Consider the following 20857-nt stretch of genomic DNA (forward strand, 5'->3'; position numbering starts at 1 on the left):
AAGTTTCTCCTCATCTCAGTCCTAAATGGCCTACCCCTTATCCTAAGATTGTGTCCTCTGGTTCTGGACTTCCCCAATATCGGGAACATTCTTCCCACATCTAACCTGTCCCGTCCCGTCAGAATCTTATACGTTTCTATGAGATCCCCTCTCAGCCTTCTAAACTCCAGTGTATAAAGGCCCAGTTGATCCAGTCTCTCCTCATCGGTCAGTCCAGCCATCCCTGGGATCAGTCTGGTGAACCTTTGTTGCACTCCCTCAATAGCAAGAACATCCTTCCTCAGATTAGGAGACCAAAACTGAACACAATATTCCAGGTGAGGCCTCACCAAGGCCCTGTTCAATTACAGTAAGTCCTCCCTGCTCCTATACGCAAATCCCCTAGCTATGAAGGCCAACATGCCATTTGCCTTCTTCACCGCCTGCATGTCAACTTTCAATGACTGATGAACCATGACACCCAGGTCTCGCTGCACCTTCCCTTTTCATAATCTGCCGCCATTCAAATAATATTCTGCCTTCGTGTTATTGCCTCCAAAGTGGATAATCTCACATTTATCCACATTATACTGCATCTGCCATGCATTTGCCCACTCACCTAACTCCTGTCCAAATCACCCTGCAGCCTCTTAGCATCCTCCTCACAGCTCACACCGCCACCCAGTTTAGTGTCATCTGCAAACTTGGAGATATTACATTCAATTCCTTCATCCAAATCATTAATGTATATTGTAAAGAGCTGGGGTCCCAGCACTGAGCCCTGCAGCACTCCACTAGTCACTGCCTCCCATTCCGAAAAGGACCCGTTTATCCCGACTCTCTGCTTCCTGTCTGCCAACCAATTCTCTATCCACACCAGTACATTACACCCAATACAATGTGCTTTGATTTTGCACACCAATCTCTTTTGTGGGACCTTGTCAAAGGCCTTTTGAAAGTCTAAATACACCACATCCACAGGTTCTCCCTTGTCCACTCTATTGGTTACAATCTCAAAACATTCCAGAAGATTTGTCAAGCATGATTTCCCCTTCATAAATCCATGCTTTTTGGACCGATCCTGTCACTGCTTTCCAAATGCGCTGCTATTTCATCTTTAATAATTGATTCCAACATTTTCCCCACTACCAATGTTAGGCTAACTGGCCTATAATTTCCCGTTTTCTCTCTCCCTCCTTTTTTAAAAAGTGATGTTACATTAGCTACCCTCCAGACCATAGGAACTGATCCAGAGTTGATAGACTGTTGGAAAATGATCACCAATGCATCCACTATGGCCACTTCCTTAAGTTCTCTGGGATGCAGACAATCAGGCCCCGGGGATTTATCGGCCTTTAATCCCATCAATTTCCCCAACACAATTTCCTGCCTAATAAGGATATCCTTCAGTTCCTCCTTCTCTCGAGACCCTCGGTCCCCTAGTACATCCAGAAGGTTATTTGTGTCTTCCTTCGTGAAGACAGAACCAAAGTATTTGTTCAATTGGTCTGCCATTTCTTTGTTCCCCATTATAAATTCACCTGAGTCCGACTGCAAGGGACCTACGTTTGTCTTCACTAATCTTTTTCTCTTCACATATCTATAGAAGCTTTTGCAGTCAGTTTTTATGTTCCCAGCAAGCTTCCTCTCGTACTCTATTTTCCCCCTCCTAATCAAACCCTTTGTCCTCCTCTGCTGAATTCTAAATTTCTTCCAGTCGTCAGGTTTGCTGCTTTTTCTGGCCAATTTATATGCCTCTTCCTTGGATCTAACACTATCCTTAGTTTCCCTTGTTTGCCATAGTTGAGTCACCTTCCCCAATTTTATTTTTACTCCAGACAGGGATGTACAATTGTTGAAATTCATCCATGTGATCTATAAATATTTGCCATTGCTTATCCACTGTCAACCCTTTAAGTATCATTTGCCAGTCTATTCTAGCCAATTCACGCCTCATGCCGTTTTCCTTAAGTTCAGGACCCTCATCTCTGAATTAACTGTGTCACTTTCCATCTTAATAAAGAATTCTACCATATTATGGTCACTCTTCCCCAAGGGGCCTCGCACAACAAGATTGTTAATTAGTCCCTTCTCATTACACATCACCCAGTCTAGGATGGCCAGCTCTCTAGTTGGTTCCTCGTCATATTGGTCAAGAAAACCATCCCTAATACACTCCAGAAATCCTTCTCCACCGCTTTGCTACCAGTTTGGTTAGCCCAATCTATATGTAAATTAAAGTCGCCCATGATAACTGCTGTACCTTTATTGCACACATCCCTTATTTCTTGTTTGATGCTGTCCCCAACCTCACTACTACTGTTTGGTGGTCTGTACACAACTCCCACCAGCGTTTTATGCCCTTTGGTATTCCGTAGCTCCACCCATACCGATTTCACATTTTTTTGTTAAAGTTCTTACAGTAGTTTTATGGTTATAAGTTTTACAAAGTGTTCAAATTGTTGTATATTTTTGACATTTTTACATAAACATTTGAATTGAATTTAAGCATTCTTATACAGTGTCAAGCTTTTGGGGTAACAGGCATCAGGGTCATCAGGTCCCAAAACGCAGCTCTCCACATTCAAGCAAAACGTTCATTCATGAGCTGCTACTGTAACAATTTTGCAGTGGCATATGCTCCGCGTGCCCTCCGCTGTGGTGTTGGGGGGCTGGCGGCTGGGGGGGGGGGGGTCCCATGGGTTCATCTGGATGCTTCTCATCCTCCTCCCTCTCATTTTCCTCTTCTTCCTCCTCTGTCTCCTGCACTCTCTCCCCGGGTGGTCCCGCAGGCCCCTGTGGCAATTCCTGTCCCTGCATGATTGCTAAACAATGGAATATGCAGCACACCACTGTGACCTGAGCAACCTGCTCAGGGTGGTATTGCAGCCTGCTTCCCAGTGATCCAAGCATCGAAAGTGCTGCTTCAGCACTCCAACTGTCTTTTTGATAATATTATGTGTGGCTATATGGATCTTATATCGTTGCTCGGCTTCTGTCCGAGGGTTCCGCAGGGGGGTCAAGAGCCAGGTGGCGAGGCCGTACCCTTTGTCCCCCAGCATCCAGCATTTACCTTGTGGCTCAGACTTCAACAGGTCAGACACAGTGCTCTCACGCAAGATGTGCACATCATGGATGCTCCCTGGAAAGTTGGCATTCACTGCCATTATGCGCTGCGTATGGTCGCATACAAGCTGCACGTTGAGGGAGTGAAATTCCTTACGGTTTCGGTACACCTCCGCCTCCTGTAATGGTGCTCGCATGACAATATGGGTACAGTCAACAGCACCCTGCACCTTGGGGAAGCCGGCAATGTATGCAAATCCCAAAGCCCTCTCACTCTGTGTCTTCCTGGTCATTGGGAAGTTTATAAATTCCATCCGGCGTGCATACAATGCTTCAGTTACCTGTCGAATGCACCGATGGGTAGCGTACTGAGAAATTGAGCATATGCCCCCAGCTGATGTCTGAAAAGAGCCACATGCATAAAAGGAAACTGCTGCGGTCACCTTCATCTTGACAGAGAGTGCAGTAATGTTGGTGGTACTGGGCTGCAGGTCTGCCTTAATGAGCTGGGAAATCTCATTGATCACCTCTTTTCGGAAGCGCAGCCTTCGAACGCATTATCGATCGGTCAGGTCCAAGTATGAACGCTTCTCCCTGAAAATCCTTTGCAGGTAAGGCCTTCTCCTCCTCATCAGTCTGCAACGTCCTCCATTACCCTGATAACTCTGCTCAATAAACCTTCTCACATCTGGATCGTCCATTAGACAGGTAGTCAACAATACAGGCTGAGATAGTACAGACCCCATTCTTTTTAAACCTCCAGACTATTTTTCAATGAAAAAAATTTAACTAAAATGCCTTTGATAATAAGTTACTCAGTACCAATAAAAATACCTTTATAAATCGCACTGTAAAGTCACTGTTCAACTCAGAAATACAGAGATGCTGCTTTAGCTGACTGTTCCCGATTTTAAAATGGCGGCTCCGAGCATTCCGCCCATTCCTGCCCACTTAACATCGCTTAAAACCACCTTTTCCAGGATGGTATGTAGCTCCGGTGGTATGTCGACGGTATGCGATGAAAATCGGACTTTTTGGGCGGTATGCGGGCGGTCCTGCACGGCGGAAGGTGTTATATCGCTCGCCGGCATGTCAATGATGAATATTCCGCCGGGCGGTATGTAGATGTTTTTTCACCAAAATCGCATTTTTGAGCGGTAAGCAGGCGGTAGGGGGCGGTATGTCCATGAATTTGGGCCCTATGTGAGATTGGATACAGGCTGTAACATTCTGGGAGAGTGTTTAAATTCAACTCAGTTTGTTAAGATGAAAATCTACTCTCTCTGTTGCCAATAAAGATAGGAAGTGAAAGGAGCTTAGGTTGCCTCAACCCAATTCCCAGTGAACATGGGTCCACAGCACAAAATTGGCAGTCAAATTGGAAGAATTCACTTGGATGTTTAAAGGGTGCTTGTGTGATGGTAAGTTGAAGATAGGTTTTTTCTGGCAGAACAGAAGGAGCTCTACTCTGCACTTTGCCTATGCTGTAATTTGATTGAGAGCACTTAATGCCAAAATTGGAAAAGCATCTCATTTCCCAGCATCAATATCCTTTGCCTTGAAGAGCAAAAACATTGTCCCCACCCACAATAAATTATTTTTCTTTAAACAAAAAAAATCTATGGCAGTTGCAAATTTCAAGTCTTACAGGCATGATATGTAAACTGATAATCAGCTCATTTCCAATATGGTACAATATAACTTAGGGTTGTTTCAAGGCCAACTGTTTTAAATGTAAGCCACATAATGAACATATGAAGGCTATGAAAAGAGTATGTTTTATGCCCAACAGCAAAGGAGTTACAACTTGTAACTGCAGGAAGCCTTGTTGCTGATGGAGGAAACAGTATTTATCTAACCGCCGCACAATTATTTCTTCCAATATGTCCTGTGTAAATGACATACAACTGCACAATGTGTATGATATGACTTCTGTGTCAGCTTTTATGTGAAGTACTGCTTTTATGCGCAACTATTCTTAAGAGTACTTTGTCAGAAACATTCAAATAATTTTAAAATATGAAAAATCAAGGCCAAAATACATCTTTAAGTCACAGAGAAAATTAAATCAAGAATTAAAGAAGACTTCAAAAAAATGTGAACTCCACTGCCAATTGTTCTGCACTAGTTAATTACCTGAATTTACCAGTTGCTGTTCCATGATCCCACAACCGAGGACCTCCATCCACTCTCCTTGGAACTTGATCTCCATTTCAAAGGAAGGGTGTGTAAATGGAAAATAGCAATCCACCCATCTAATTTCCAGTCCTGTTGCAAGGCAAATATGACAGCATTAGGGACTCCTGCAAAAATTTACTCTTCAGCTAATTACACCAATTACTGAATTCCAGGAAAATAAATAGCAAACAAACCCATTTAGAACAGTTTTGTGCACAGCAATAAATCTTTAAACACAGGAAGAAAATAGTCATGTCTTTTCCAATATGAAGAGTGCTTTGTGCAGTTCAGGCCTCCTCCAAAACAAAATCAATCACTTGTCAAATTCTCACGGCGACCTGGCATGCAAGGAAAAATGAGCCAAGATCACTGGGAAGCAGGTAATCCTATTAAAAATCTAAACTGGTAACGACTAGTAACTTCTCAAAAATGATAAAGTAGGCTTGGCCTTCTCGATGGACTTCAAAGATTTTCATTTTTTAAATCAATCGCTGTTAACCATCACTCCTTTTATTAATCTCTCATTTTAGAACAAGAAAATTAATTTGCAATATCAGTCTGAAAATATTAATAGAATGTGAAAGTGTGTGTTGGACAGGTCTCTGTCTTGACTTGAATTATAGCTGCACATCATATTACTTCTTGAATCTGCTAGATTTAGTATCAATTCATTTGGGACTTTATAAAATGCTGCACTTATAAGCTAGTTTACTGTCAAAGTGCATTGAGACACCTTGTGGTCTTATTTTGGCTTCTGATTAGTAGGCTGTGCGACAAAGTGGAATCACAGAGATTGGTATATTTGCCTTGCCTAAATACATTGCTTGTATGTTTATGTTTCATCCATTGTGCGGCAAATTCCTTTGTGAATGCATAGTAAAAAACTTTGAGTTTAGTTCATTTTTTCCCCTAAAGCCTTTGTTCTCTGAAGAATAAAACAAGAATTACTTACTTTGATATGACACTTCATCAATTTCATCAACGTGAGATGTACTGTTAATCCTTATACCTGAACATGCACGCACAAGTGCTGTTGTAGCAGAACATACAGAGGCATCACTAAAACCATGTGGTGGTAGAAGTGAAACGTTAATATTTTGTGCATCTATAATTTATACTTTGAGATTAAAGAATTTAACACTCCATTTTGTTTGTTAATAAATATACAAACAAGAATTGTAATTTTCAATCTCAATCCTTCACTACCCTAAATAACAACTGTTGTTCAAGCAGTATGCAAGCAGTATGCAGTACAGGACTTCAATGACAACTATGTCAATCCACTGCAATGCTTGAAAAAGAAAATCTAATCATCAGTACCTCTTGAAAAATACATCTGTAGATTTTCCATGGCTTTGCTCACCGGTAAACCAGGGCCTCAAGGTTTAATTTGTTAGGTTTAATGCGATCCCACCGCAGCCCAATGCTACAATGCAGCAGGTTATCTAACGAAGCAACATAGGATGACTGACACAAGGTACATGGTCGACTGGTACTGAAACATGCAGGCTTCACAGATATAATATTTATAATATCACTAGTTGATCTCCCGTAGTATTACCCATGGGGAGGCCAGATCATCTGTAGTTTTCAGGGGTTAGAAGGAAAGGGATAATTGAGCCAGAGCATCTGGATGTAATTCATTCCCCATTTTAAACTTAAACATTCTGTCCTTATTTTTATATAGTTCCACTGTAAATTCCTATGTCCTTATTTATAATGGAAACTACCGATGTAAGTTTGTCATGCTATACTTGCATCCTTCTGCCAGTGCTGGTGCTGCAGAATGGGAGGACACAGGGGTTGAGTGGATAGATCAAAGCAATTTAAGGAGAGGAAGGGTTCATTTTAATTATTCCCCTTTACCTCTCCTCTCCTTACTGTTCTTCCCCACTGTTCTCTCCTTCCTAAACCCCCCCTTTTTTCACCCCACTCTCCACCCTTGCAGCTCAGTGGAAGGGAGTTAGGCCAAGGGATCTATTACGTTACCTGTTCTTTACATTGCTAGCACAGAATGCCTATGAAGCCTGCAGTTCTTTGAATGGTTGGGAAGGCATATGTGCTTTTTCCCTCTTGCTTGGTTTGCCAATGAGTTGAAGGTGGGGGGGGAGTGGGGGGGTGGTGGTAGGAGAGGTGTAACTTGGGTCACAAATGGCAGATTTCAGAACGGAGGTAGGGATTCCTTTTCCCAGGCCATGGTATTCCACGAGTTGCACTTCCATTTGCACTTCCATTTGGAATTTCTAACAATTATTTCACGAACAATGGACATGTTTTTGTTCTTTGCCGAGTTTTTCACAGCAACAATTCTTAGTGGATGAGTGAATATACTGTGGATTTAAGGACAAATGTTTGTAATAGCCAGCAGAGAAAAGAATATGGGATGAAAAAACAAGTTCGGTTTAAAATTGTAATGGGAGTTTTCAAAGTGAAGGCCAAAGCAATACATAGAATAAAGAAATCTATAGTTTTTTTTTAATGCTAAAAGATGGAGAGAATAAACTTTGGCCCTGAAATTGTGGTCAGTGGCGTAGCTAAGGACTACACTGCCGACCTCTGAAAAAATCCTCACTTACCTGGTGCGAGGCCCCTTCCAAAAATTTGTGTTGTTTCGCTGCATAGTAGAGGGCAGCGTAGTGGCCCACGGATCCCAGGGCTGCACAGTGTGCGTAAGCATACCTGGGATCACATGAGGCGGTGCGCCAATCAGGAAACAAAAATCTCCGATACCCGACATCAATCAAATTTTAAATTCACACATTACACCATTTATCTCACTCATGGATTATCAGTGAAAGTCCATAATAATCAAGTGAGCATGGTCTATTTATCCTTGGTTAAGCTCAGCACGTCATTACCCACAATAAGGAAATGCAGTGATTTTTTTTCCAATCTTCAATTAAATGCACTGAAATGACAACATTGCTTAATTTAACAAGTCTTGCAGTCTGAGGAAATTGATCATGACAAGTAGTCAAACCTATTCACTGAACTTCATTGCCCTGATGTGCTGTAAAATATGCCATTTCAGCAAAGCATATGGTAAAATAAACACGGATCCCTTTTCAAGCACTCAAGCTGCTGTTTTGATGTTCACCCATATCCCTCCTCCCCTTACACTGTGCAAAGTTTGCACCAGCCGTAAAATGTTCCTGTGTAATTGCTGGGCAGTTGGTGGGCAATTAGCCCAACTCTGCATTATCAATGAGGATAAAACATTCGCAGCGAATGATCTGTTAAGTCAGAACCTGACAGATCGCAAGTTCAGGATTTAGCGCATGCGCTTGGAAATCCCAAACTTGTGGTTAATTTCAAAGGTGGTAAGATGGCATACTCTCAAATCGACTGCAAATTCTGCTTCTTTAAACGTAAAAACAAAACTTAACTGCTGACGAATCTATGATGGCAGCAAAAGGCTCTGAATTTCTTTCTGTGAGGCTCCATGAAGATGTTCATAGATTTGACGCCAAGTGGCCAGATTGTGTAATTACAGTGTGACAAGTTTACATTAGCCAAAAACATTATAAATGTGGATACTGGAAATTAAAATGGGCAAAAATTGAGAAAAAGAGTGTGACAAAAATGTGACAACAGGAAGTTAAGTGGTGCAGATACGAAGATGTAAGCAGCCTTCTTTGTTCTTCCCTTCCCAAAAACTAGTTATTCTCAGCTATTTACATTTATTTTGTTCTTATCTCTCACAGTGGATTTTTAAAGTTGCTTAAGCGGTGGCTCACCACCACCTTCTCAAGGGCAATTAGTGACAGACAATAAATGCTGGTTTTGCCAGCGATGCCCACATCCCATGAACGAATAAAGCTGCAAATACGTAAATTTAGTTGTTTATTTATTCTTCCCTCTTCCCTCCCCAAAACATACCTTATATGATTCTAAAGATAGGTTTCTTTCCTTTACTTCCCACAATGGTTTTCTAGCTTCAAACACTTGCTGTTGTACTCTTGCACCAGGGAGTTTTTATTCCCACCATCAAGCAACTTGTACAGGTGGTCATTCTCCAGGCCTGACTGAGTCCAGCTGCAATGGCTGAACTCAGCATCAATGTTTCTCAAAGATATGCTCTCCACCCTCAGTGCAAACGTTAATCCCTCTCACTGTTGCAAACATCCCTCATCCTAAGCAACTTACTTAGCTCATAAATTTTTTTAGCAGCTTAAAGTGTATAAAATGCTGAAAAAACATGAAAAATAACTATCCCATATTCCAGGCTCTAGAAGTTCACCCACAACTGAGATAAAACTAATTGGTCTATAAATTTTTGGGTTATCCATTTCTTGAGCAGCAGTGTTACTTTTGTCACATTCCAATCCTTTGGCACAATTCCCATTTGCAAGAATCTTTAAAAATTCTGGTAATAACTCTGCTTTCTCCTAACCAACCTCATTCAGTACTCCGGATTGTGCCCCATCTGGGCTTGAGGACCTTTCTGTTTTTAATTTCGCAAACATTTTTAATAGCTTCCTTTTAAGTATTTTTCTCTAATAGTAGATCTTTCACATATCCCTCAGGTATTCCTACTTTTACTTTCCTCGTGGTTGTGTACAACTGAGTAGCTTGCTAGACCATTTCAGAGGGCAGTTACGAGTCAACACAATGCTGTGGGTCTGGCGTCATTCAATGCCTCAATCACAAATACAAGATGGCTGACTTTGTCTCTAAGTCAACATGTTGAAAGGTCAAATAATTTTACTTTAGCAATTTCAATTTAGTTAATTAAATAAATCCGGAATTTACCATTAAACTACCGGATCGTCGTAAAAACCCATCTGGTTCACTAATGTCCTTTAGAGAAGGAAATCTGCCATCCTTACCTGGTCTAGCCTATATGTGACACCAGACCCACAGCAATGTGTTGACTCTTAACTGCCCTCTGAAATGGTCTCGTAAGCTACTCAGTTGTACACAATCACTACGAAAAACAATGAGAAGAAGAAAACCGGACGGACCACCTGACATCAACCTCGGCACTGGCTACGGACACGACAATGGCACACCAAGCCCAGTCGACCCTGCAAAGTCCTTCTCACCAACATCTGGGGACTTGTACCAAAATTGGGAGAGCTGTCCCACAGACTAGTCAAGCAACAGCCTGACATAGTCATACTCACAGAATCATATCTTCCAGCCAATGTCACAGACTCCTCCATCATCATCTCTGGGTATGTCCTGCCCACCGGCAGGACAGACCCACCAGGGGTGGTGGCACAGTGGTATACAGTCAGGAGGGAGCAGCCTTGGGAGCCCTCAACATTGACTCCGGACACCATGAAGACTCATGGCTTCAAGTCAAGCATGGGTAAGGAAACCTCCTGCTGATTACCACCTACCGCCCTCCCTCAGCTGATGAATCAGTACTCCTCCATGTTGAACAGGACTTGGAAGAAGCACTGAGAGTAGCAAGGGCACAAAAAGTACTCTGGATGGACTTCAATGTCCATTTATCAAGAGTGGCTCGGTAGCACCACTACTGACTGAGCTGGCAGCATCCTGAAGGACATATCTACCAGACTGGACCTGCAACAAGCGATGAAAGAACCAACTCAAGGGAAAAGCCTACTTGACCTTGTCCTCATCAATCTCCCTTTCGCAGATGCATCTATCCATGACAGCATTGGCAGCAGCGACCACCTTACAGTCATTGTGGAGACGAAGTACCGTCTAAATGGGATAGATTCAGAACAAATATAACAGCTCAAAACTGGGCATCCATAAGGTGCTGTGGGCCATCAGCACAGCAGAATTGTACACCACCACAATCTGAAACCTCATGGCCCGGTATATCCCTCAGTCTACCATTACCATCAAGCCAGGGGCCTGGTTCAATGAAGGGTGTAGAAGAGCATGCCAGGAGCAGCACCAGGCATATCTAAAAATGAGGTGCCATCCTGGGGAAATTGCAACACAGGACTACATGCATGCTAAAAAGCGGAAGCAGCATGCTATAAACAAGGCTAAGCGATCCCACAACCAACGGATCAGATTAAAGCTCTGCAGTCCTGCCTTATCCAGTCGTGAATGGTGGTGGACCATGAAGCAACTAACAGGAGGAGGAGGCTCCATGAATATCCCCATCCTCAATGATGGTGGAGCCCAACACGTGAGTGCAAAAGACAAGGCTTAAGCCTTTGCAACCATCTTCAGCCAGAAGTATCGAGTGGATGATCCATATCAGCCTCCTCCAGAGGTTCCCACCAGTCTTCAGCCATTCTGTTCACTCCACGTGATATCAAGAAAAGGCTGAGCGTACTGGCTACAGCAAAGGCTATGGGCCCCGACAACATCCCAGCTGTCGTGCTGAAGACTTGTGATCCAGAACTAGCCGAGCCTTTAACCAAGCTGTTCCAGTACAGCTACAACACTGGCATCTATCCAACAATGTGGAAAATTGCCCAAGTGTGTCCCATCCACAAAAAACAGGACAAATCCCATCAAGCCAATTATCGCCCCCATCAATCTTTTCTCAATCATCAGCAAAGTGATGGAAGGTGTTGTCAACAGTGCTATCAAGCGGCTCCTACTCACCGATGTCCAGTTTGGGTTCCGCCAGGACCACTTGGCTCCAGACCTCATTACCGTCTTGGTCCAAACATGGACAAAAGAGCTGAATTCCAGAGGTGAGGTGAGAGTGACTGTCCTTGACATCAAGGCAGCATTTGACAGAGTGTGGCACCAAGGAGCCCTAGTAAAACTGAAGTCAATGGGAATCAGGGGGGAAACTCTCCACTGGCTGGAGTCATACCTAGCACAAAGGAAGATGGTTGTGGTGGGTGGACGTCAATCATCACAGCCCCAGGACATCACTGTAGGCTCAGAGCAGTGTCCTAGGCCCAACCATCTTCAGCTGCTTCAGCAATGACCTTCCCCCCATCATGTCGGAAGTGGGGAAGTTCACTGATGACTTCAGTGTGTTCAGTGCCATTCGCAACTCCTCAGATAATGGAGCAGTCCATGCCTGCATGCAACAAGACCTGGACGATATTCAGGCCTGGGCTGATAAGTGGCAAGTAACATTCGCGCCACACAAGTGCCAGCAATGACTAGCCCCAACAAGCGAGAGTCTAACCACTGCCCCTTGACATTCAACAGTATTATCATCGCCGAATCCCCCACCATCAACATCCTGGGGGGTCACCATTGACCAGAAACTTAACTGGACCAGCCACATAAGCACTGCGGCAACAAGAGCAGGTCAGAAACTGGGTATTCTGTGGCGGGTGTCTCACCTCCTGACTCCCAAAGCCTTTCCACCATCTACAAGGCACAAGTCAGGAGTGTGATGGAATACTCTCCACTTGCCTGGATGAGTGCAGCTCCAACAACACTCAAGAAGCTCGACACCATCCAGGACAAAGCAGCCCACTTGATTGGCAGCCAATTCACCACCTTAAACATTCACTCCCTCCATCACCGACGTATCGTGGCTGCAGTGTGTACCTTCTAAAAGATGCACTGCAGCAACTCACCAAGGCTTCTTCGGCAGCACCTCCCAAACCCGCCACCTATACCACCTAGCAGGAGTAGGGCAGCAGGCACATGGGAACACCACCACCTGCAAGTTCCCCTCTAAGTCACACACCATCCTGACTTGGAAGTATATTGGTGTTTCCTCATCGTCACTGGGTCAAAATCCTCGAACTCCCTCCCTAATATCACTGTAGGAGTACCTTCACCACAAGGACTGCAGCGGTTCAAGAAGGCGGCTCACCATCACCTTCTCAAGGGCAAATAAGGATGTGCAATAAATGCTGGTCTGGCCAGCGATGCCACATCCCTGGAACGAACCAAAAAAATAGAAAAGCTATATGCTGCTTGCAAGCTGCATGTTCAGCATTATTGAGCGAGACTGTAAGGAAGTTTAATTAAGAAAATAAGAAAAGGAGACTTCCAATGACATCATGACATGGCCAGCAGCCTAAGGAAGGAGCTCCAGACCACAATGTCAATTTCTACCAGACTATTCTGCCATAAAACTTGAAACCCCAAAGAAACAATCCAGTGCAGCATTATATAACATGCATCCGAGGAGAGCCAAGAAAAAGAATGGCAAATAACCCTTCAAAGAAAATCCCAACTCAACAGGCATGTCCCTCCCACGTGTACCATCAATCATGGGGAGTTCCCGACTTCCCATCCCAGCGAATAGGTCAGTCCAATATTTAAAATGCCTACTCCAGCCAGCACTGCAACTTAGCTGAATAGGTGTTGATATTAGTGGACAACCCAAATTGACTATGGTAAACCCATGACATGGTGTACTTAAGACCTCCAAAATGCATTTGATGAAGTTTCACATGAAACGTTAAGCGCAAAGGTGTGGCGGCAAAAGGTAAAACGTAGCAATGGATAAGAAATTGGCTAAAAGGGTAGAAAACAATGTGTATTGGTTAAAGGAAGCATGCCGGAATGGGGGGCTGGGTGAGGGAGAGTACGGAATGGGATGACCCAGGGCTTGGTTTTGAGCCCACCATGATTTCCAATTTAAATCAATGACTTGGAATCAAAAACTAAATGCAAATTGGTCAGATTTGAAAATACCAAATTAGGAAGGTCAGTGAAATCAAAGGAGGTAGCCTAGAAATTACAAAATAGATTAGTCGAAAGAATGGCAAATGAAATTTAATGCAGACAAGTGTAAAGTACTGCACATAGGAAGGAAAAATGGGTTACTTACATACTCAGTGAATAGTGTTGAAACAGCTAATTATGAAGTTGAAATTGACCTAGGAGGCTTTGTTGACTGAACGCTTAACATGTACAACTAATGCAGAACAGTAATCAAGAAAGCCATTTGGATATTGAACAACATAGACAAAATAGTAGAACACGAGTCAGACAAAATTTTATAAAACTGTACAATGTTCTGGTCAGGGTACACTTTGTGTATTGTATCAGTTCTGGTTGACAATATACATATATGCACTGGAGAGGGTGCACAGTAGAGCCACAAGGTTGATCCCCAATGTCAGCAGTCTGAGCTACGAGGAAACACAGGAGAGACTTTGGCTTTTCCGCCTGGACAGGAGGCAACTAACAGGTGATCTTATTCCCGCCCCTGGAGTCCCCCAAGAATCTATCCTCGGCCCCCTCCAATTTCTCCTTTAGTGTACCCTCCAGCCACCCTGCAATACTATGTAGGTATATTATTCCACGCTGCTGCCCCCATTTTGGTCATTCATGACTCGACCAAATGTTTAACCGCGCACCCCCTCCCCCGTGATTTATATTATGATATTATTAAATGTATTGTCGATGGTTCAAAAAGCAACATTCCTTTACGGCACAAAAAACCCACAGGAAAAGTGGTCCAACCATGGCTAACAAGAGAAGTTAAAGACAATATTAGATCAAAGGAAAAGGCTTATAATGTTGTCAAAAAGAGCAGTAAGCCTGAGGATTGCGAAGATTTTAGAATTCAGCAAAGTAGGACCAAGAAATTGATAAAGAAAGGGGAAATAGAATATGAGAGTAAACTAGCGAGAGACATAAAAACAGACTGTAAAAGCTTCTATAGGTATGTAAAAAGGAAAAGATTCGCGAAATTAAATGTGGGTCCCTTACAGGTTGAGATAGGAGAAATGATAACAAGGAATAAGGAAATGGCAGAGAAATTAAACAAATACTTTGTGTCTGTCTTCACAGAAGAAGACACAAAAAACCTCCCGGAAATAGTGGAGAGTCAAGGGTCTAGCAAGAATGAGGAACTGAAAGATATTTGCATTAGTAAAAAAATGGTACTGGAGAAATTAATGGTACTAAAAGCCGATAAATTCCCTGGACCGGTGGCCTACATCCTTAGGTTTTGAAAGAGGTGGCTGCAGAGATAGTGAATGCATTGGTTGTCATCTTCCAAAATTCCATAGATTCTAGAAAGTTACCTATGGATTGGAAGGTAGCAAGTGTAACCCCGCTTTTTAAGAAAGGAGGGAGAGAGAAAATGGGGAACTATAGACGAGTTAGCTTGACATCACTCTAGGGAAAATGCTAAAATCTATTATTAAGGACGTTGTAACAGGGCACTTTGAAAATAATAACAGGATTTGGCAGAGTCAACATGGATTTAAGAAAAGGAAATCATGTTTGGTGAATCTGTTAAGAGTTTTTTGAGGTTGTAACTAGCAGAATAGATAAGGGGGAACCAGTGGATGTGGTGTATTTGGATTTTCAGATGGCATTTGACAAGGTGCCCCACAAGAGGTTATTAAACAAAATTAGGGCTGATAGGATTGGGGTAATATACTAGCATGGACTGAGGATTGGTTAATGGACAGAAAACTGAGAGTAGGAATAAACGAGTCATTTTCGGGTTGGCAGACTGTAACTAGTGGGGTACCGCAAAGATCAGTGCTTGGGCATCAACTATTTACAATATGTATCAAATGATTTGGATGAGGAGGCCAAGTGTAATATATTCAAGTTTGCTGATGATACAAAGCTAGGCGGGAATGCAAGTTGTGAGGAGGATGCAAAGAGGCTTCAAGGGGATATAGACAGGCTAAGTGAGTGGGCAAGAACATGGCAAATGGAATTTTGGGCCCAAGTTTCCACGTGATTTGCGCCTGATTTTTAGGAGCAACTGGTGGAGAACGGACTATCTTAGAAATCGCAATTCTCCACATTTTTTTTCTGCAGTTCTAGTCAGGTAGAACAGTTCCACTTTGGAACAGAATTTTTTCTTCAAAAGGGGGCGTGTCCGGCCACTGACGCCTGATTTCAAAGTTTCCACAGTGAAAACTACTCCAAACTAACTTAGAATGGAGCAAGTGAAGATTTTTGTAGAACTGAAAAAACCTTGTCTACACATTAAAAAATCAGGCGCAGGTTACAAATTAGGCGTCCAGAACGAGGTGGGGGGGATGGGGGGGGGGAAGGGAAGTCATTAAATTCTATAATAAATCCTTATTTATACTTCTACAAATATTATACAAATAAATCCAACCTGAATAAACATTTATAAGCAAAGAAAAGATTAAATAAACCATCTTCCTACCTGTGTGAAAATGCTTCAGCCACGGAGAATGTTGCAGGCGTTCGTTCCCGCGGGGGGGGGGGAAGGAAACAGCCGTTCGTTCCCGCGGAGCGGGAGGGGAGGAGGAGGCAGCCGTTCGTTCCCGTGGGGGGGGGGGGGAAGGAGACAGTGAGAAGGCTGCAAGAAGCCTCAGTGCTGATGGCAATGTGCTTTTATTAAAAAATGTTCAAAAATTAAACAGCTACAAAGAACTACAAAAATGGCCGAGTGCCAATGTTTCCTTCACACTGCGCGTGCGCGAACGCTTCAACACACACGCACAGCGTTGCCGGCAGGAAAAAAACTAATTTAAATGGTACCCGCCCCCTCCCACTTACAAAATCGTCGCGAGTGTAGGCTCCGCCCTCCTGGGCGCCGCGCCAAACAGACAAGGAGCTGCAGGGCGCTCCAGAATCGCGCGTTTCTTTTCCGGCGCCATTTTAGGCGCGAAAAACGGACGCCCAGCTCGGAGGGGCGCCCGTTTTTTATCGTGTGGAAACTTGGGCCCATAATGTGGAGAAATGTGAAGTTACCCACTTCAGTAGGAAAAGCAGAAAAGCAGAGTTTTTTTTCAATGGTGAGAGATTGGGAAATGTTGCTCTTCAGAGCGATCTGGGTGTCCTTGTACACGAATCACTGAAAGTTAACATGCAAATACAGCAAGCAATTAAGAAAGCAAATGGTATGTTGGCCTTTATTACAAGAGGACTTGAGATTAAGAGTAAAGATGGCTTACTGTAATTATATAGGGCCCTGGTGAGACCACACCTGGGGCGGATTTTCAAGAACTTTGCGACCGAGATTTCCCCACGATTTGACCCTCCATGGCGAAAACCCAGGCGGGATCCTTGGGTACATGTTTGCGGCGGCGCTTTCAAATACCACTGGGAAGAGGTGCGCCGACGTGGATTGCGTTACCATCATACTCCCGACCCTTATGCTGCGCCCAGAATATTGACAGGTCAAACCTGCCAGCAGCGGGAAGTATGAAAAGGGTAAATTAAAGTTTTTATTTTTGAATTCTTTTTCAGCGATTTGCTAGCTAAGGGTTTTGTGAATGTTTTTTGCCATTTTATTTTTTTTCCCCCCCTCCCAAGGCCTCTCTCGCAGCGCTCCCGGCCCCAAGCTAAATTTGGCGAAACTAATGTTTTTGCACTGCAAATCCTTGTGCATTGCCCCCCTTACCTGGCGCAGATGTAAAATCCGAAAGTTCGGCCTAAAAACAGCAGCACAGCAAAAATAGTAAGTTTCACATACCGCTTTCGCAGAAAAAACCCAAAAGACGAAAATCTGGCTCCTGGAGTATTGTGTACAGTTTTGGTCTTCTTACCTAAGGAAGGATACACTTGTCATAGAGAGAGTGCAACACATGATCACCAATTTGATGGGGAGATTGTCCTTTGAGGAGAGACTAAGTAGATTAGGCCGATATTTTCTAGAGTTCAGAAGAATGAGAAGTAATCTCATTAAAACATATAACATTCTTACAGGGCTTGACAGGTTAGATGTAGGGAGGATGTTTCCTCTGGCTGGGGAGTCTAGAACCAGGGGTCACAGTCTCAGAATAAGGAGGCGGCCATTTAACACTGAGATGAGGAGAAATGTCTTCACTCAGAGGGTGGTGAATCTTTGAATTCTCTTCCCCAGAGGGCTGTGGAGGCTCAGTCATCGAGTATATTCAAGACAGAGATCGACAGATTTTTGGCTATTAAGGAAATTAAGGGATATGGGGATAATGCAGGAGTGGAGTTGAGGTAGAATATCAGCCATGATCGTATTGAATGGCGGAGCAGGCTTGAGGGGCAGAATGGCCTACTCCTGCTCCTATTTTGTTTGTTCTTATGTTCTGATGGTTGCTGAAAGAAGTTGGAGCAATCGATTGTTTTGTTTTTAAGTATTGGTTGTTTTGTGAGCAGTAGCTATGGAAAAAAATGAGCAATTTGATTGCTCAGTTTTATAGTGATTGGTGGTTTGTAGCTTTTTCTTCCTGTCTGGTGAATGGAATTGATTTTTGACAGGCTCAAATATCCAATTGAATGTATGCGAATCATTCAGTATGGTGAGCTTACTGTGTAATGGTTATTTTCAGATCTTCACCAGACAGACATCTTTTAATTATATCGGGGCAAGCCTTCCATTAACTGACCTCAACTAATATTTTTAAGGACTTATAACAAGGAGCATCTTAGTCAACCAGATCTGATTCACCTGTTGAAATATCTTTCTTTGTAAAATTTAAGTGACTGGGTTATATCTCAATTCTCTTAACCCTTCGATAGAGGATCCAATAAAGTTGTAATCGATATTCATGGAGTCGGGAAAGTCTGCTTTTAAAGTTTAAAAAAAAACGTACCTTTTATTGGCGGCCGCAGAAAAACCCTGAACGGGGCAGGCCCGATATCGGCTCCACTCATCGGAAACAAATTTCACAGAGGGGACTTAAAAAGGCATTAGGCCCCGGATTAACACATGCAGTGGACTTAAAGCCACTGCTAAATTTGTCAGTGTTGCACCCAGTTTACACCTGAACAATGGGCGCAATGCAAACCAATTTCTACCCCATAATATTTCAGATATTACTATCTCAGTAACAAACAGAAAATATTAGATATACGCAGCAGGGCCTCTGGAAAAAAAAAGGTAGGTCTCCATTTCAGTTTTGGGCCATTCATCAGAAAGGATATAGACCCTTTTCTCGATGGTGGAGTACTGCACAAATTTCTGATCTCTGCATTACAAAAGGATATAGAGGCACTGGAGTAGGTGTAAAAATGATTTGCAACGATGATACCAGAACTGAGAGGATATACTTATCAGGAAAGGCTGAACAGGCTGGGGCTCTTTTCTCTAGAAGGCTGAGGAATGAGCTGATATAGGTCTTAAAGATTATGAAAGGGTTTAATATGGTAGACATAGAGAAAAGGTTTCCCTTTGTGGGATGAGTCCAAAACTAAAGGGCATAAATATAAGAGAAAGTCACTAATAAATCCAATAGGGAATTCAGGAGTAGCTCCGTTCTATACTATAGACTTTATGTAAGACTGGCGAAGTTTCGACACCTAATACATTAAATGGTTAGTTAGAGCAGGTGTATAGGTTTTCCCGCTCCTCACTTAAAGCACAGATTACAACCGTAGCAATTTGGGATATTCTTATTCTTTTCAAAGTCCTCAGCGTTATTAAAAATGTGTCAATTGATTAAATAAAAATGAAAAAACTAATCCATCAACTTTAATATTCTATTTTATAGATACACCCTTCTTGTATCTTATATGAGAAGGAGACGACAACCTGCACGCAAGCATTTGGCAATATTGCTCCTAAGACAAGATATTAGAAGGGTATGCAAGAAAAACAAGATGTAAATGTCATCCAATTTTCTATTTCTCCCTATGGAAAAGGGCATGGTCTCCTTTTGAAGCATCTCCTTCACAGTATGGCTGAGATTAACAGTTTCCTGCATAGAGAATCTCAGATGTAACCCCATGTCCTACCTCTCCATGTCACAGTGTCATCATCATCATCATCATCATCATAGGCAGTCCCTCGGAATCGAGGAAGACTTGCTTCCACTCCTGAAGTGAGTTCTTTGGTGGCTGAACAGTCCAATACGAGAGCCACAGACTCTGTCACAGGTGAGACACATAGTCGTTGAGGGAAGGGGTGGGTGGGACTGGTTTGCCGCACACTCGTTCCGCTGTCTGCGCTTGATTTCTGCATGCTCTCGGCGTTTAGACTCGAGGTGCTCTGCGCCCTCCCAGATGCACTTCCTCTACTTAGGGCGGTCTTTGGCCAGGGACTCCCAGGTGTCAGTGGGGATTTCTCACTTTATCAAGGAGGCTTTGAGGGTGTCCTTGTAGCGTTTCCGTTGTTCACCTTAGAGCTCCTTCATGGCAAACGAGCCAGAGTAGAGCACTTGCTTTGGGAGTCTCGTGTCTGGCATGCGGACTATGTGGTTTCCCAGCGGAGCTGCTCGAGTGTGGTCAGTGCTTCAAGGCTGGGGATGTTAGCCTGAATGAGGACACTGATGTTGGTGCGCCTGTCCTCCCAGGGGATTTATAGGATCTTTCGGAGACATCGTTGGTGATATTTCTCCAGCTACTTGAGGTGTCTACTGTACATGGTCCATTTCTTTGAGCCATACAGGAGGGCAGATATTACTACAGCCCTGTAGAACATGAGCTTGGTGGCAGTTTTGGGGGCGTGGTCTTCAAACACTCTTTTCCTCAGGCGGCCGAAGGCTGCACTTACGCACTGGAGGTGGTGTTGGATCTCGTCGTCGATGCCTGCTCTTGTTGATAGGAGGCTCTCGAGATATGGGAAATGGTCCACGGTGTCCAGGGCCGCGGCGTGGATCTTGATGACTGGGAGGTAGTTCTGTGCGGTGAGGACAGGCTGGTGGAGGACCTTTGTCTTACGGATGTTTAGTGTAAGGCCCATGCTTTCGTACGCCTCAGTAAATACGTCGACTATGGAGTGCAGCCTCTGTATGTGCGCAGACACAGGCATCATCCGTGTACTGTACCTCGACGACAGAAGTTGGGGTGGTCTTGGATCTGGCCTGGTGAAGGCACAGGTTGAACAGGTTCCCACTGGTTCTGTAGTTTAGTT

At 43.5% G+C, this 20857-nt stretch overlaps 1 protein-coding gene across 7 annotated transcripts in view; it reads right to left on the reverse strand.

Annotated features, from left to right (window-relative positions):
* fars2 (phenylalanyl-tRNA synthetase 2, mitochondrial) overlaps positions 1-20857 on the reverse strand; it is a 628185-nt gene that overhangs the window by 365598 nt on the left and 241730 nt on the right. For all 7 annotated transcript variants that reach the window (XM_070880361.1, XM_070880365.1, XM_070880368.1 and 4 more), the window contains one exon: positions 5182-5313. In XM_070880361.1, the coding sequence (XP_070736462.1) occupies positions 5182-5313 (132 nt within the window). The remainder of the gene's footprint in view (positions 1-5181; positions 5314-20857) is intronic.

The sequence above is a fragment of the Pristiophorus japonicus genome, chromosome 5 (assembly GCF_044704955.1).
Source record: "Pristiophorus japonicus isolate sPriJap1 chromosome 5, sPriJap1.hap1, whole genome shotgun sequence".
Taxonomy (NCBI): domain Eukaryota; kingdom Metazoa; phylum Chordata; class Chondrichthyes; family Pristiophoridae; genus Pristiophorus; species Pristiophorus japonicus.